Genomic DNA, 16,754 nt, shown 5'->3' with positions numbered 1-16,754 from the left:
CAATACAATTAAGGTTTCGGATTGCATTACCTTGTATTGTTGAGGCTGTGTGTGTGGTGCGTGTGTGTATGTGTGTGTGTGTGTGTGTGTGTGTGTGTGTGTGTGTGTGTGTGTGTGATATGAACCATGGTACTGCAGCAGCATTGGTGGTATTGTGCTCATAGTCACAGCATCAGCAAAGGCCTGAGAGACGCTCACACACTCCTAAACATCCCCAGAACCAGAACACCCAACACTGTCCCTTAATAAGCCTCTCTTGGCAGAATAGCTACCTCCTTATCATTTAATGGGTATTTATCTTCTCTTGTGTGTTTAAGTGGCGCCACCGCATGGACGTCCATGGCTGGAGCAGCCAGGTGAGTAGACTGCTGTTGTCCGACAGGGGGCAGTACCGCTCCGCTGACAGTTCCTGTCCCAGCGAGGGAAAGTTCCAAACAACAACGGCAGACTCGGGGAGTTGTATCTCTCTGTATCTCTTGTAATCCAATAAAACATTTTATTTCAACGATTTCGTATAAATCGTGATGGACCATGACATGCCTCCATCTTTGCTGGACATCTGGGTTGAAGAAAATAACGCCATCGTAAACAAGTGGAAGGTGAGATATAGTTGATGTCTGTTAGCCGGTCAGCAGTTGAAGGGTAGAGAAGACAGCAGTCTGTTCAGTCTTCTGTCCTGTTCAGTCTGCTGTCCTGTTCTGTCTGCTGTCCTGTTCAGTCTTCTGTCCTGTTCAGTCTTCTGTCCTGTTCAGTCTTCTGTCCTGTTCAGTCCTCTGTCCTGTTCTGTCTGCTGTCCTGTTCTGTCTGCTGTCCTGTTCTGTCTGCTGTCCTGTTCTGTCTGCTGTCCTGTTCAGTCTTCTGTCCTGTTCTGTCTGCTGTCCTGTTCTGTCTGCTGTCCTGTTCAGTCTTCTGTCCTGTTCTGTCTGCTGTCCTGTTCAGTCTGCTGTCCTGTGTCATTTCAGAGATGCGACAGACGACAAACACGTCCTGGCCACGACCGAACATGGCTGAAATGTTGCTACTTGGAGAGTCACAAGCTTCTGAGAAAACTTCAAGGTGTGACATCTCCCTGGTCGTCTGGAACAGGAGTAGCTTCGAGATGGAAAGCTATTTTCTGTGCAACTGAACCAGACAATTATGTTGTCTATCTAGTATCCACTTCTCTCCCCCTCTGTGTCCTCCTGTCCTCCACCACTCATCCTCTCTTCTCTCATATCCTCCGTCCCTCCTCCCATGTCCTGTATCACCTCCAGGTGTCCCTGCTGTTCCAGACCATGTCCAGTTGGAGCTGACAGCGGTCTACAACTCCTGTGTGTTTTCCCTCAGTCAGACGGAGCTCCTGGAGGCAGAGTGGGTCCTCGCCCACGGCCTGGAGAGAGGTGACCAGGACCTGGCTACTAGTAATAGTGACCCGTGACCAGGACCTGGCTACTAGTAATAGTGACCCATTTCTAATCACAGTAATGTTCCTCTGATGTCATGAACTTCAAATGTCTCTCCCAACCCCCCTCCTATTCCCCTCCCTATCCCCCTCCTACCCCCCAGCTCTACAGGGGCTAGGTTGTGAGCCCCCTCCTCCCGACCCCCAGGCGTTCTGGCGTGCAGTCCTGACGTCCCTGGGATGCACATCCCTGCGCTCCTGCACCCTGCAGCTACTCTGCATGCAGTGGGCTCTCCTGCTGGCCACCTGCAGACTGGGGACCATACAGGACCTGAGGGTGTGTGTGTGTGTGTGTGTGTGTGTGTGTGTGTGTGTGTGTGTGTGTGTGTGTGTGTGTGTGTGTGTGTGTGTGTGTGTTTGTGTGTGTGTGTGTGTGTGTGTGTGTGTGTGTGTGTTAGATAAATATACTTTTGAGGCTTTCCCCTCAGTCAACCTAAGAATGAATTGTATTGATGTTTGTTTATGTCCATGTCACATGTAACTGGTTTGGTTTTTGTCCAGTGTGTGTATGTGTTGTCCAGTGTGTGTATGTGTTGTACACGTCAGAGATGAAAGAATAGGATGAGAGTAGAAACACGTTTGTACAGAAGGATTTAGGTCATAGAACAACAGCACAGTTACTGTTTTTCACAATGACCTACTGAAAGAGAAAACATGAGCTGCTGCTGGTCCAGGTGGATAATCTGTGTCCTCTGAAAGCAAAGGAAAACATTTGTGTGGGACAATGACAACCTAGTTGTGAACAGTTGTTGTCGTAACCAGCCACAAAACCCCTCACATTGTATTGTCATTGTGATGCTGTGTTTGTCTGGTCCCTTGTCTCCATTGTAGGAGGAGTTTCTCTCTCTCCTAGAGGGAGAGGGTGCAGGAGAGGGGGAGGAGAGGAGGGGTGCAGTAGTGGAGGACATGGGGGTGAAGAGTGGTGCTCCTCTGGTGGTATTGAAGCCCAGAGAGCTGAAAGACCTCCTGCAGATCTGCACTGTGATTGCTCAAGGTGTGCACCGTTCAGGGCTCTTACTTCTGTGCCATGTTTGTATGTTGTGTAATTCTAATATTTCTGACCCAGTCCTGCCCAGAGGTAGAGACTTAACCCTTACCTGTCCTGTCTCTGTAATGACAGCTTAACCCCTCTCTGTCCAGTCTCTGTAATGACAGTATAACCCCTCTCTGTCCAGTCTTTGTAATGACAGTTTAACCCCTCTCTGTCCTGTCTCTGTAATGACAGTTTAACCCCTCTCTGTCCTGTCTCTGTAATGACAGTTTAACCCCTCTCTGTCCAGTCTCTGTAATGACAGTTTAACCCCTCTCTGTCCAGTCTCTGTAATGACAGTTTAACCCCTCTCTGTCCTGTCTCTGTAATGACAGTTTAACCCCTCTCTGTCCAGTCTCTGTAATGACAGTTTAACCCCTCCCTGTCCAGTCTCTGTAATGACAGCTTAACCCCTCCCTGTCCTGTCCAGGTGCTGAGTGGCTAAGTGAAGGTCGTTGTTCAGAAGCCCTGGATGTTCTCCAGACAGGAACCTCCCTGCCAGCCCCCAGAGCTCTACTAGCACACACACACCACCTCTCAGGCCTCTGCTTCGCCCGTATGGTACACACACACACACACACACACACACACACACACACACACACACACACACACACACACCACCTCTCAGGCCCCTGCTTCTACCGTATGGCACACACAGACACACACACACACACACACACACACACACACACACACACAAAGGTTTAAAAAGAGTTAGCACATCACTCACTTGATTACAGTTAACACACCCTACTGACAGCTGAATTAGCATGTTTGCTAAGACTGAGGTGTGTGTTTGTCCAGGGTCGTCCACACAGCGCACTGCAGTGTTACAGGAGGGCCCTGGAGGCAGACTCTAGCTGTGTGTGTGCACTGCACCAGAGCACGCTGGTCTACAGACAGCTGGGGAACACACAGGCAGAAGTCCAGGCTCTACGCCTGCTACACTCAGTGAGTAACACACACGTTCACACACACACACACACACACACACACACACACACACACACACACACACGTTCACCCACACACACACACACACACGGCATGACAACATGTGACTTAGCCTGCATATGCCAGAGGTATGATGGAGGTTCTCTGTCTGCCCAGACCCTGATGTTGCCTCCTGCCACTGAGTCTGGAGCAGCGGGACCCCCTCTCCTCTGCCCTGACTCTCTCCTCCGTGGCCAATCCCTGAGCAGCCTGCTCTCAGTCCCCTCTCCCCTCAGCATCCTGCACCGCCTGGCCTTGAAGAGCGTCCTTCATGGAAGGTACTGTGGTACTCTACCTTCAGAAGAACACAGTCGAGTTTGAATATAACTATATAGCAGCCCAGAATAATACAGTCATATTATGCATCCTAATATTACACTGAATATGAAACGGTGAGTGTTTATATCCTGTAAACATGACACACCTGAGTGAACTATTGTCCTGTGGTTGTAATGACGCTGTAGGGTGTCAGAGGGAGTAGAAGACTACCTGGACCTCCTGGCTGCTCTTCAGTCTGACCACCCAGTCACAGGACGGCATCCGGAGACGCCTCCCCTTCCCAGGATACCGGAGCTCTACCTGGAGGCCGGCTCCGCCCTGCTCATGGCCCAGAGGCCCGCTGACTGCCTGGCGCTGTGTGATGAGGTCATCAGTACCACTCTGGAGCTGCTACCAGAGAGGTTGCTGCTGGAGGAGCCAGTGGAGGGGTGGTGGGAGTCTGGGTCTTGGTCTCCAGACGCGCTGGGTACAGGACAGGACGGGCTGGGTACAGGACAGGACGGGCTGGGTACAGGACAGGACGGGCTGGGTACAGGACAGGACGGGCTGGGTACAGGGCAGGACGGGCTGGGTGCAGGGCAGGACAGGCTGGGTACGGTGCTCTGGGCTGGGGCTGCCCACCTCCTTCAGGCCCACTGCTACACCCATCTGAAGGACTGGAAGCAGGCTCTGACCCACTACACCAGGTGAGTAGGACCATTACACCTGAGTGGAGCTGCCTGTGTTTGTGTTTTCTGGTGTGTGGTTTTTTTACAGTTCTGAGGGAATGTGCTGTGTTTCAGGTGCATCAACCTACTGGTGAAGGTGTGTGTCAAACAGAAAGGTGAGGACTCAGATTGGCTGTAATGATAGCAATCACTTGCTCTAGTCTGCACGAACGGTAGATGTTGGGTTTTGGATGTTATATGTGGATTATGTTGATGTTGTATGTGGATTATGTTGATGTTGTATGTGGATTATGTTGATGTTGTATGTGGATTATGTTGATGTTATATGTGGATTATGTTGATGTTGTATGTGGATTATGTTGATGTTGTATGTGGATTATGTTGATGTTGTTCTGAAGGTTGGCTGTCTCAGGCCCCTGGTGTTGGCGTGGGCTGTGGGGGGCTCAGGGGACAGCAGGAGCCTGGGTCTGGGCCTGGGCCTGGACCAGGGCCTGTCCTGGGACTGAGTGCCCTTCAGAGGCTGAAGGGGCTGGCGCTGGCTGGCAGAGGGGTCAGCTTCACACACAGAGACCAGCTGAGGGAAGCCCTGAGAGACCTGCAGCTCAGCCAGCAGGCTTCAACAGGTACTGTACTTCCATCATTTACACTACATTTATGGCAAGACGCCTTTATCCAAAGCGACTTACAACAAATACATTTGTTTAAGTAAGTGAATCATCTATCCATCAATCATCATAAGATAGTAATCAATGCTCAGACCAGGGGCCATAGGCAGTCACAATGCTAGGATTTTCTTTTTCTTTTTTTCTTTCAATCAGCTCACCAATGTCATGACTGTCTGCCTGTTTCCTTGATGATATAGTTGTAAGGTTGTGTGTGTGTGTGTTGCTCTAGGGTGTGCTAGTACTGGGCTGTGGCTGGGTGAGGTGTTGTGGAGGCTGGGGAGGAGGCAGGAGGCAGCAGCCTCCTGGGAGAAGGCCTGGAGCTCCACCAAGGAGCCTTCCTCAGAGTAAGAGACTGTTCACCCCACTAGAGCTTCTCAGCTGGATTTACCAGGGTTAGGATCGTTTCAGACTCACAGTCCACTTCCTGCTTGCCTCCTCTTGTTCCAGGGGTCTCCCTCTGTACCTCCAGGACCCCCAGACGGGCCCTTCCCTGGACCCCACAGACCTCCGCCGCAGAGTGGAGGAGCTCCGTCACAGTCACAGGACAGGAGCGACTTCATAAGGGCTAGTGACTACTAACCTACCAACCACAGGAAAAACTCCTGGCCCTACCCATAGGGGCTCCAATACACTGGACCAGTAGACAGTCGTTACTACTGACCTGGCATGGATGCCCAATCCAGGCACACTGACGCAGAGCCCTTGGTGGGCAGACTTGGACTCTGTGTAAAACCTACAGATATAATAAATCTAGAATATTATTCTGCTATAATTCTGTGGTAAAACCACTCTGCTTTGGCAGACTGGCTGTGGAGCTGTGAGCCAGAGCTGTGCTGGGAGGGTGAAACCAGTGGACCCATCGCCACACTGCCCAAAGGAGGGGAACAGACACCTCTAGGAGATACCTCCAATCAGCACAACCACTGACTGTATGTGTCTAATAGTGTGCTTGTGAATGTGTAAATGTGGATTCATGTAGTTGTGGTTCCCATTCGGTCCCAATGAAGTCAGCAGTGGAACAGCAGCACTCTGTCTGGCCCAATCTGCATTATTAAATATTTATGATGGATTTCTGATGTCTTCTTTTTACATTGTTGTTTCCTGTTGGATGGGTTGAGTTCAGTGCTTTATGACATGAGTAGTTGACCCATGGAAAATTTGACTAATTATCAAATTCTTAGACAATTCTATCATCATCTTAGAATTAATAATAATTATTGTTGAGATATTTTGTTCCCCGTCCTTGAAGCATGAGCGCATCATGGATTTCTCCCCCTGACCGTCAACGCGGTGTCCCCCAATTGGAGCACATCTACTTGAGGACAGGCGTCTAAACCAATAGCCAAAGAACGATTCAACCAATGAGATACAAGTTCCTGAACGTAAGGCCCTCCCATCGACATGTCATTGGTCGGGATTCTGTCATATTCCTCGAAACGTCAGAAAACAAGGATCTCATTGGGTGTTTATCCCTAGTGGGCGTTTCCTGCTCGTCAGCTTTGACGGCGCCGTGAACGAGCCGCGTGCGCGAGCCGGAGTCGCGGCAGAGGACGCGACGCCGTGAAGGAACTTCGCTAACAAAGCTTCGCGCAGCGCCAGCGGCTTCATCACACCACCTCAGGAGCGGAACCATGGCCTCTGCGGCAGAGTGAGTGGGCGCTGGGGTCAACATGGCCTCTCGATTAGCTCCAGAGGCGAAGGGTCCGACTGTCTCTCCGGACGAGCTGTCGGATATTTTACCTCAGCTCCGTTTCGTGAAAGGAGAGGTAGCGAGGAAGCTAACTAGCTAGCTAGCATACAGCTATTTTTTTTATGTGCTTGTAAACGTCGAGCCCTGCCACCGTGGAGCTAGCTAGCTAGGTAGCTAGGTAATAATCGGTTTGCTTATGTTATTACATGTTATTACACTGTCAACACGATGTCGCCGTTTGGAAACCCAAATGAACAAACTCACCAAGTTGGCGAGCTAACGTGAGTGAGTCAGTGACAGCTAGCGGGGTAGGCTAGCCTGTCACCGAGGCCTACCGGCACAGTAGTTCTCTCTCTTACCTCGGCCTCGCTTCTGACGTCCTGCCCGGCATGAATAACACCCAGGACATTACCTATGAAATAGTGAATATGTCTACAACAATACAGTAGAGTAATGAGGTCACTTCAACAACTTGTCATGAGAACTTCAGTCGACTGACTGTTGTCGAAGCCCAGCTGGAGAAGAGTGGCCTTCCAACGTTAGCTCGCTAGGCTATCCTCCGGCTACATTATATGAGCTAAGCTTCTTTTAAAATGTTGTTTTGACATTCTTATTTGGAAGTGTCATGACATGTTTATACACTTGTGAATATCAGTTCAGTTAACGGAGCTGATGGAAATGGCACTAGCTTGCCTGCCAATTAATCGGGATTGTGAAGTTGTTTGTCCTTAGGCTTTTGCTGTGTCATCTGGGCTAAGTTAGCCGAGCTAGCTAATGTGGCGACTAAGATCATCACGAAACTGAAAGTAGCCAGCAATGAATAATGGAAACTAGCCAAGTAAAGTGAGTCGTGGACTTTTCTGAACCAGTTACCAGGCTGAGGTAGCTTGTCATTAAGCCTGTACAATATTTAATAAAGACCTAGCCTAGCGTATTCGCTAGGTAGCTAGTGGACTGTTAGCTCTACCTAGCTAATGATGTCGCGGAATCAGTAGCATTAACGCTACAATAGGTAGTTACAAAACATGAGTGTACAGGGATCATATTGCCTTTGGGTTGAGCAAGTTACAGTGAAATCTGGTGGTCAAGCTTAAGTTAACTTTTTTTTTGTTTCCATTCTTTCCACAGCCAAAAAAATGATGATCTTTCCACTGCGATTTTGAAGCAGAAGAGCAGACCTAACAGATTAATTGTTGATGAGTCCATCAATGAGGACAACAGTGTGGTCTCGCTGTCTCAGGTAACTGATGGTGGTTGTTGGTTAACTGGCAAATCAAATCAACAGTCCACTGGTGTGTTGACATCATCAGATGTCCTTGTGTATGTCTAGTGTAAATGATGATCAGGTGTCACAGTACCTTGCTGCTGCCATGAGGTCACGCTGTGTGTGTGTGTGTGTGTGTGTGTGTAGGCTAAGATGGATGAGCTGCAGCTGTTCCGTGGGGACACAGTGTTGATGAAGGGTAAGAAGAGGAGAGAGACCGTGTGCATCGTTCTCTCTGATGACACCTGCTCTGATGAGAAGGTCCGTATGAACAGGGTGGTCCGCAACAACCTGAGGGTCCGCCTGGGAGATGTCATAAGGTGGGACTCACACACACACACACACACTACAACTTTCCAATACCCCTTGCTTCATGTACTGTTGTTTACATCTATCTTATAATTTAATTAGACATGGCGCCTTTCCCCACTGATATTTCCACTTTCGGATTGTGTTCCCATGGAATGTGTTCTCAGTTAACTTGCCTGGTGAGATAAAGGTAAATGACACGTGGTGTCTGATCTCCCTTCCCTCTCCTGCAGTATCCAGCCGTGTCCTGATGTGAAGTATGGGAAGAGGATCCATGTTCTCCCCATAGACGACACAGTAGAGGGAATCACTGGAAACCTGTTTGAGGTCTACCTCAAACCCTACTTCCTAGAGGCCTACCGGCCCATCCGCAAGGGTGAGCAGTACACACACACACACACAGGACAGATATGTGATGGAGAACTTGATTGCGATGCATGACAGCTTTTGGCTGTTCAACCGAGGTGTTGCCATGATGTGTTTTGTGTAGGTGATATCTTCCTGGTCCGTGGGGGCATGCGTGCTGTGGAGTTCAAGGTGGTGGAGACTGACCCCAACCCCTACTGCATCGTCGCCCCGGATACAGTCATCCACTGCGAGGGAGAGCCAATCAGGAGAGAGGTGGGTCAGGCAACCAGTTGGTTAAAACACCCATCAAGATAAGATGGGTATAAGCAACCAGGTAGCAGCTCCACCCTGCCCTTTCCTCAGAGTACTCCGCCTATTGTTGACAGCTATCTAGTCCTTGAAGATGTAGCCTAGGGATTGATTTGGGATTGGGTGTGTAAGTACACATGGATGAACCTCTAGAGTTCTTTATTTTTGTGAAGGTGTAAAGTTTGTGTGTGTGTGCTTGTAGGATGAGGAGGAGTCCCTGAACGAGGTGGGCTATGACGACATAGGAGGAGTGCGGAAGCAGCTGGCTCAGATCAAGGAGATGGTGGAGCTGCCTCTGAGACACCCAGCTCTGTTCAAGGCCATCGGAGTCAAGGTGAGACACAATCTGTTGAATATTTGAGATTAAAAAAAATAAATGCATTCCAGAGTGTAGGGAATTGGTGAATAGCCAATAACTTTATTTTCCATTATAGAACAGAAAAGCGTATTTCGTGGCATATTTAGCTGGTTATTGTGACCGGGTCCTTATGCTGTCTGTCCTAATCTAAAAGAAGTGAAGAGTGACGTTGAATTATCTCTCCTCCTCTCCAGCCCCCTCGTGGTATTCTGCTGTACGGACCCCCTGGTACAGGAAAGACCCTGATCGCCCGAGCTGTGGCCAACGAGACCGGAGCTTTCTTCTTCCTCATTAATGGTGAGAGCCAGTCCAGTTCTAATTTATTCAAGTCACCTCTGTCTCCTCCCAATGTAACTAGTAGGCTGGGACGAAATCTGTCTCCCCCCAATGTAACTAGCAACAATAGCAACAATAATGTGTTGTTACAATACAGAAGTGTAGCCATTACTGGTCGTTTCCATTACTGGTCGTTTCCATTACTGGTCGTTTTCATGATTTATTTATTTGTTTGTTTGTCTGTTCCAGGTCCTGAGATCATGAGTAAGCTGGCTGGGGAGAGTGAGAGTAACTTGAGGAAGGCGTTTGAGGAGGCAGAGAAGAACGCTCCTGCCATCATCTTCATAGACGAGCTGGATGCTATCGCCCCTAAGAGAGAGAAGGTGAGGGAGAGAGAAGGGGGGGAGGGAACGTTTCAGGCAGGGTTGGAAACACAGCTAAATCAAGGTATTTCAAGGTTAAGTGTTAACTTTGTGGTGTGTGTGTGTGTAGACCCATGGCGAGGTCGAGAGGCGTATCGTGTCTCAGCTCCTGACTCTGATGGACGGGCTGAAGCAGAGGGCTCATGTTATCGTCATGGCTGCCACCAACAGACCCAACAGCATCGACCCTGCTCTCAGGAGATTTGGTAAGACACACATACACACACACACACACACACACAAACGTTTACAGCGGAAGGGGTTACAGTGTCCTCTTCTTGTTGTCCTTGGTTGTGTGTCTGTGATTGTGTGTTGCTTTCTAACGTTTTTATTGGCTGTGTTTGTGTTGCCAGGGCGTTTTGACAGGGAGGTGGACATCGGCATCCCTGATGCTACAGGCAGGCTGGAGATTCTGCAGATTCACACCAAGAACATGAAACTGGCTGACGATGTTGATCTGGAACAGGTGTGCACAACTCAGCCCCTAATATTTGTCTGTTTGAACTGCTTTTGGAAGAATGTTTGTATGAAGAAGACTCAGATTGCACCTTAGAATAGTAGAAGAATCCTGTCGTCGCCCCCCCAAGCATCTCTATGACAGCTTCGATCTGTGTTTAACTCTCTCCTCCTCTCTCTGTAGGTGGCCAATGAGACCCATGGGCATGTGGGCGCTGACCTGGCAGCCCTGTGCTCTGAGGCAGCCCTCCAGGCCATCCGTAAGAAGATGGACCTGATTGACCTGGAGGATGAGACCATCGACGCAGAGGTCATGAACTCTCTGGCTGTCACCATGGACGACTTCAGGGTAAGAACATCACTACCTCGGGCCTACGACATGACCTGCGACCTGGAGACTGCTGGAAGTTAAGCTAACTAATAACTAATTTTTGTGTGTTCCAGTGGGCTCTGAGCCAGAGTAACCCGTCCGCCCTGAGAGAGACTGTGGTGGAGGTGCCCAACATCAACTGGGAGGATATCGGAGGCCTGGAAGATGTCAAGAGAGAGCTGCAGGAGCTGGTGCAGGTATGACACACACACACACACACACACACACACACACACACACACACACTGCTAGATAGGTGACATCTGTAAATTGGCCATGTCAGTTTCCTGACCCTCTGACCTCCTCCACTCCACAGTACCCAGTGGAGCACCCAGACAAGTTCCTGAAGTTTGGCATGACCCCGTCCAAGGGGGTGCTCTTCTACGGCCCCCCCGGCTGCGGTAAGACCCTGCTGGCCAAGGCCATCGCCAACGAGTGCCAGGCCAACTTCATCTCCATCAAGGGACCAGAGCTGCTCACCATGTGGTTCGGGGAGTCCGAGGCCAACGTCAGGGAGATCTTCGACAAGGTGAGATACATATGGCTGGCCTGGCACAGTGACGTGGCTCTATCTCAGGAGTCAGCTGAGATGTGTGGTGTGATGTAACCTGAGATGTGTGGTGTGATGTAACCTGAGATGTATGGTGTGATGTAACCTGAGATGTGTGGTGTGATGTCAGCTGAGATGTATGGTGTGATGTCAGCTGAGATGTATGGTGTGATGTCACCTGAGATGTGTGGTGTGATGTCAGCTGAGATGTGTGGTGTGATGTCAGCTGAGATGTGTGGTGTGATGTCAGCTGAGATGTGTGGTGTGATGTAACCTGAGATGTGTGGTGTGATGTCAGCTGAGATGTGTGGTGTGATGTAACCTGAGATGTGTGGTGTGATGTCACCTCTTCTCGTACGCGTCTCCAGGCTCGACAGGCGGCTCCGTGCGTGTTGTTCTTTGATGAGCTGGACTCCATAGCGAAGGCCCGTGGCGGTAACGTCGGTGACGGGGGCGGAGCCGCCGACCGTGTCATCAACCAGATCCTGACGGAGATGGACGGCATGTCCAGCAAGAAGAACGTCTTCATCATCGGCGCCACCAACAGACCTGACATCATCGACCCGGCCATCCTCCGACCCGGTCGGCTGGACCAACTCATCTACATCCCCCTGCCTGACGAGAAGAGCAGGATCAATATCCTCAAGGCCAACCTCCGCAAGAGTCCCATCAGCAAGGTTAGACACACACAGCTCACCACTATACCATTGCCTGACCAGAGGGGTCAATATACTGAAGGCCAACCCCTGGGAGAGTTATATACTATTCCTGCTCTACCACAACACACTCGCGGAGAGAGAGAGAGATTTCTCTGGAACCCATATCCTACAGCTGATTGGTTAAACCATGTTCTTGTCTCCTATAGGACGTGGACCTGGACTTCCTGGCTAAGATGACCAATGGCTTCTCGGGGGCTGACCTTACGGAGATCTGCCAGCGGGCTTGTAAACTGGCCATCAGAGAGTGCATCGAGAATGAGATCCGCAGGGAGAGGGAGAGGCAGACCAACCCGTCCGCCATGGTCAGTCCTCCACCCTGCCTTCCATCTCACTCCCTGCATGTCTGCCACAGAGCAGACCAGTCACACCCTGATCTCTCTTCACTTCTGAATCGAGTAACCCCCCCCCCCCCTCTCTCTCTCTCTCTCCAGGAGGTGGAGGAGGACGACCCTGTGCCAGAGATCAGGAAGGACCACTTTGAGGAGGCCATGCGATTTGCCCGTCGCTCCGTCAGTGACAACGACATCCGTAAATACGAGATGTTCGCCCAGACACTGCAGCAGAGCCGTGGTTTCGGCAGCTTCAGGTGTGTGTGTGTGTGTGTGTCAGATTTCTAAATTATATTTAAATAATAATTGATTGCTAACCTCTTCCTCTCCGGCAGGTTTCCCTCCACTGCTCCAGGGGGCAGCGGACCCACCCAGGGTTCCGGAGGCAGCGGTACTGGGCCAGTCTTTAACGAAGACAACGATGACGACCTGTACGGCTAGGTACACAGCGCCCCACTGTGGCCAATTCTGGGATCACAACTTGTACAAACACACATCAAATTCCACATTTTTAGGACTGTGCTTCTTTCATGTGTTTCTTTTTGTATTATTTTCCCTCGGGGGGAGAAAGCATGTAGCCGCTTGGTTTGAGGGGTGGGGGGGGGGGCGGCGAAGTAGAGGGTTAAAGGTCATTGACTGGCTGATGGGTATGGTTGGGGGGGGGGTTGGGGGGGTTGAGTGGCCTCATTCTGAATATATCATAACCCTACCTGACCTTTAGTGAAGGGATTCTATACTAGACTATAAGAAAGGATAAGAAAAAAAAAAAAAAAAAAAAGAAAGAAATTGCTAATGACTTCATTTTTTTTTATGAACAGTAGCATATAATGTATGACGAGTTTGAAAATGTTGTTGAAAATAAATCTCACAAAATGAAAAATTGTTTTGGCATTTCTTTGTTTACTTACTAACATTCACCCAGACGGTCTACAGTAGGGATGTTCTACAGTAGGGATGTTCTACAGTAGGGATGGTCTACAGTAGGGATGGTCTACAGTAGGGATGTTCTACAGTAGGGATGGTCTACAGTAGGGATGGTCTACAGTAGGGATGGTCTACAGCAGGGATGGTCTACAGTAGGGATGGTCTACAGCAGGGATGGTCTACAGTAGGGATGTTCTACAGTAGGGATGGTCTACAGTAGGGATGTTCTACTGAGGGATGGTCTACAGTAGGGATGGTCGTTCATTAGAGACTCTAGAGTCCTGGCTAAATTCCCAACCTGGCTGTCATTTACCCCGGCTTCCACAGGGGCTGTAGGTTTGTGGGGAACAATTCTGCGCGGAGCAGAGAGACAGTTATCGTCATAAATGAGATCTGAGAGGGAACCGAGGAAGGGGTTTCTCTCTCAGACAACCAGGTGTTTACCATGTCTGGGCAGATATAGGCTTACAACATCTCAGGACGCGTAACAGGATCAATCCTACAATCTGGACCTGTATTTCTGTAACAGGGACGCAACCATTTCCCTTTGGAGCATCAAAGACATGTCTGTTCTGCCCATGTGTCCGCCATCCTGCGTTTGACCACACAGTGTCACTCTTGTAAGTGAAGAAACTAATAGCAAATATTGGTTTCAAACATTTGACTTCACTGAGGTTATCAAAGGTTTGGCTGGATTCCTTTCACCCAATAAAGCAGAAGTGACAGATGATGCTGATGTTGAGGGTTTAAATATCTGTTATACATCATAAATGTCTTTATGCACATTCTGTTCCATTGTTTTATTGACCCATCATCTCAGATTACATGGCAACATATGACAGTATCAGAATCTATGATGATTATAAACTGTTTTTATAACTGATGATTATAATGTTTAATACCTGTGTTACGAATGTATGGGAGACAGAACAGCAAAGATCAGCTTTACAGGTGATTCTTGTGTAATTAAATCTTCAAATCTTGACTAATATGTCTAACGTCAGTTGGGAGAATGAAGAAATGAAACAAGTTGATCATGGTCAGTAGGGATCATGGAAGGGGAAATGAGGATGTTCTCCATCTCTCCACACCCTTTGGCCGTCCCTCTGAAAGAGAGAAAATACACCCGTGGAGAGAGTTAGTGGCTCTGCAGACAGCAGGCCTTATAATGAGACTAGTACAGTCATCAGAACCCACCTCCACCGCTGGGACTATGAAGCGTTGGGTACGGTTCATGGAGTCGACCTGCTTCATGTCCTCATCGGACAGAGAGAAGTCAAACACCTGGAGGTTCTGCTGGATCCTGGAGGGAGTGACACTCTTGGGGATGCAGACCACACCTCTCTGGACATGCCATCTGGAGGGACACACACAGAGAGCGTCATACAGCGAGGGTCATACCTGAACACCCCTGAACACTCCTGACCACACCTGAACACCCCTGACCACCCCTGACCACACGTGACTAATGACCATAACTAAACAAACACACCTAGACATATCTGACCACATATGACCATGAGTCACCCAGAGAGGCCCCTGCTGTTACCTGAGTATGACCTGGGCAGGGCTCTTGTGGTGTCGCTGGGCAATAGCCCCCAGTCGAGGGTCCTCCAGCAGGCAGGGCTCTGTAGGCGACGCCCAGGGCCGATCCCCACTGCCCAGAGGACTGTAGGCCGTCACACACACACCTACTGACCTGAAGTAGAGACACACCGTTCAAATATTCATACACACACATACTGTAGAACAACACAGAGACAGGTACCGAGACATGGACACACGTGACAGAGAGACAGAGAGGCACAGACCATTAGACACAGTCACACACACACACACACAGGGTCATACACACACACACACACACACACACACAGGGTCATACACAACCACTGACCGGCAGTGAGACAGCAGCCCTGCCTGGGACAGATATGGGTGGCACTCCACCTACAGGAGAGACAGACACACACTTACACTTACTGAGAGAGACATGGGCGCACGCACACACACACACACACACACACACACACACCCTTTTCCATACCTGGTTGACCACAGGTTTGTGTTTGGCAATGCTGATGACATCATCGGTCTGGTGGGCGTTGAAGTTGGACAGGCCAATGGCCTTGACCAGACCTTTGTCCACCAGGCTCTCCATGGCAACCCAGGTGTCCCGGTAGTGGGTGTCCGCATAACACACACTCCCATCCTGTCTCCGTGGCATCAGCTCAGGCCCACGCCTGGAACACACACACACACAAGCAACTTGAAGCACTGTGCAGTGTGTGTGTGTGTGTGTGTGTGTGTGTGTGTGCGTGTGTGCGTGTGCGTGTGCGTGTGGGTGTGCACACACGTGTGTGTGTGTGTGTGTAGGCATTTGTATGTGTGTGTGTGTGTGAGTGTGAGGCTTACTGGAAGGCCATGGGCCAGTGCATGAGGTAGAGGTCCAGGTAGGTGAGCCCCAGGTGGGTCAGGCTGGTCCTGCAGGCCTCCTCCACGTCCTCAGGATGGTGCTTAGTGTTCCACAGCTTAGACGTTACAAACACCTCCTCACGACTCAGAGCCTGGGGGTAACACAGGACAGGGCAGACATGTGTGTGTGTGTGTGTGTGTGTGTGTGTGTGTGTGTGTGTGTGTGTGTGTGTGTGTCATAGCACGTGATGTTCTCACCTTCCCAGGGCCCATCTTCAGAGCCAGAGCCTGCCCCACTTCCTGCTCGTTGCTATAGGCAGCAGCACAGTCTATGTGTTGGTAGCCACAGTCCAGAGCGGCCAGAACCGCCTGCTTCACCTACAGACACACAGACACAGACACAGTCAGAACCAAAACCAGAACCGCCTGCTTCACCTACAGACACACAGACACAGACACAGTCAGAACCAAAACCAGAACCGCCTGCTTCACCTACAGACACACAGACAGAGTCAGAACCACCCAAATGCTCAGAATTCATGGATGGGTTGTAGGGTAAAAGTGAGTATTCTAACCTGTCCAGGGGCGCTCTTCCAGGTGCCAAGCCCCACCGTGGGCATCTTCTGCCCGGACGAGAGAGTCACGTAGGAACTCATGCTTCAGCTGAGACGGTCGCCCTACATAGAGAGATAGACACTCGTCATGATTGGATAAATGAAATGGCAGCAACATCGCCTTCAGCAGCGGGCCAGACTACACTGTGACCCTGGGTTGAACCAGCTGACCTGGTGAGATGAAAGACACCATGACTGATTCCTAATTCTGCGTTACTGATTATCACCCCAGTCTGAATTCATTAACTCTGAGAGAGAGTGGTCTCACATGAGTGTGGGGCTGTTGGTTTGTGTGTGTGTGTGTGTGTATGTGTGTGTGTGTGTG

The 16,754-nt window shown here is 50.0% G+C and overlaps 3 protein-coding genes across 4 annotated transcripts; 2 read left to right on the top strand and 1 right to left on the bottom strand.

Moving 5' to 3' along the window:
- The first annotated feature begins 438 nt into the window (after positions 1–438).
- Positions 439–6,148, top strand: fancg (FA complementation group G). The gene is made up of 13 exons (XM_083673167.1): positions 439–599; positions 963–1,056; positions 1,254–1,379; positions 1,546–1,718; positions 2,273–2,435; positions 2,902–3,032; positions 3,279–3,425; positions 3,585–3,745; positions 3,932–4,432; positions 4,529–4,569; positions 4,813–5,037; positions 5,309–5,423; positions 5,527–6,148. Exons 1-13 carry the CDS (start codon positions 525–527, stop codon positions 5,639–5,641), a joined length of 2,067 nt encoding a protein of 688 aa, XP_083529293.1. The 5' UTR covers positions 439–524; the 3' UTR covers positions 5,642–6,148.
- A 450-nt stretch (positions 6,149–6,598) lies between these two features.
- Positions 6,599–13,068, top strand: vcp (valosin containing protein). Of its 2 annotated transcripts, none has more exons than XM_083673166.1 (17): positions 6,599–6,727; positions 7,898–8,009; positions 8,181–8,353; positions 8,576–8,718; positions 8,833–8,963; positions 9,202–9,333; positions 9,552–9,654; positions 9,883–10,016; positions 10,126–10,261; positions 10,409–10,521; positions 10,696–10,860; positions 10,956–11,078; positions 11,198–11,410; positions 11,800–12,108; positions 12,297–12,452; positions 12,582–12,736; positions 12,815–13,068. In XM_083673166.1, the coding sequence occupies exons 1-17, from the start codon at positions 6,711–6,713 to the stop codon at positions 12,918–12,920; spliced, it is 2,421 nt and encodes an 806-aa protein (XP_083529292.1). In that variant the 5' UTR covers positions 6,599–6,710; the 3' UTR covers positions 12,921–13,068. The 2 variants fall into 2 exon arrangements, with proteins under 2 accessions (XP_083529292.1, XP_083529291.1); XM_083673165.1 differs by lacking the exon at positions 6,599–6,727 and adding an exon at positions 7,594–7,612.
- Positions 13,069–14,443: 1,375 nt separating this feature from the next.
- Positions 14,444–16,471, bottom strand: akr1a1a (aldo-keto reductase family 1, member A1a (aldehyde reductase); the record flags this gene model as incomplete). Its single annotated transcript, XM_083673183.1, has 8 exons — positions 14,444–14,509; positions 14,601–14,760; positions 14,953–15,102; positions 15,301–15,350; positions 15,448–15,643; positions 15,816–15,967; positions 16,074–16,193; positions 16,391–16,471. The coding sequence occupies 8 exons, from the start codon at positions 16,469–16,471 to the stop codon at positions 14,444–14,446; spliced, it is 975 nt and encodes a 324-aa protein (XP_083529309.1).
- Between the last annotated feature and the right edge of the window lie 283 nt (positions 16,472–16,754).

This window comes from Argentina silus, assembly GCF_951799395.1.
Source record: "Argentina silus genome assembly, chromosome: 7".
In the NCBI taxonomy this organism is placed as follows: domain Eukaryota; kingdom Metazoa; phylum Chordata; class Actinopteri; order Argentiniformes; family Argentinidae; genus Argentina; species Argentina silus.
This window is presented reverse-complemented; position numbering and strand designations above follow the sequence as displayed.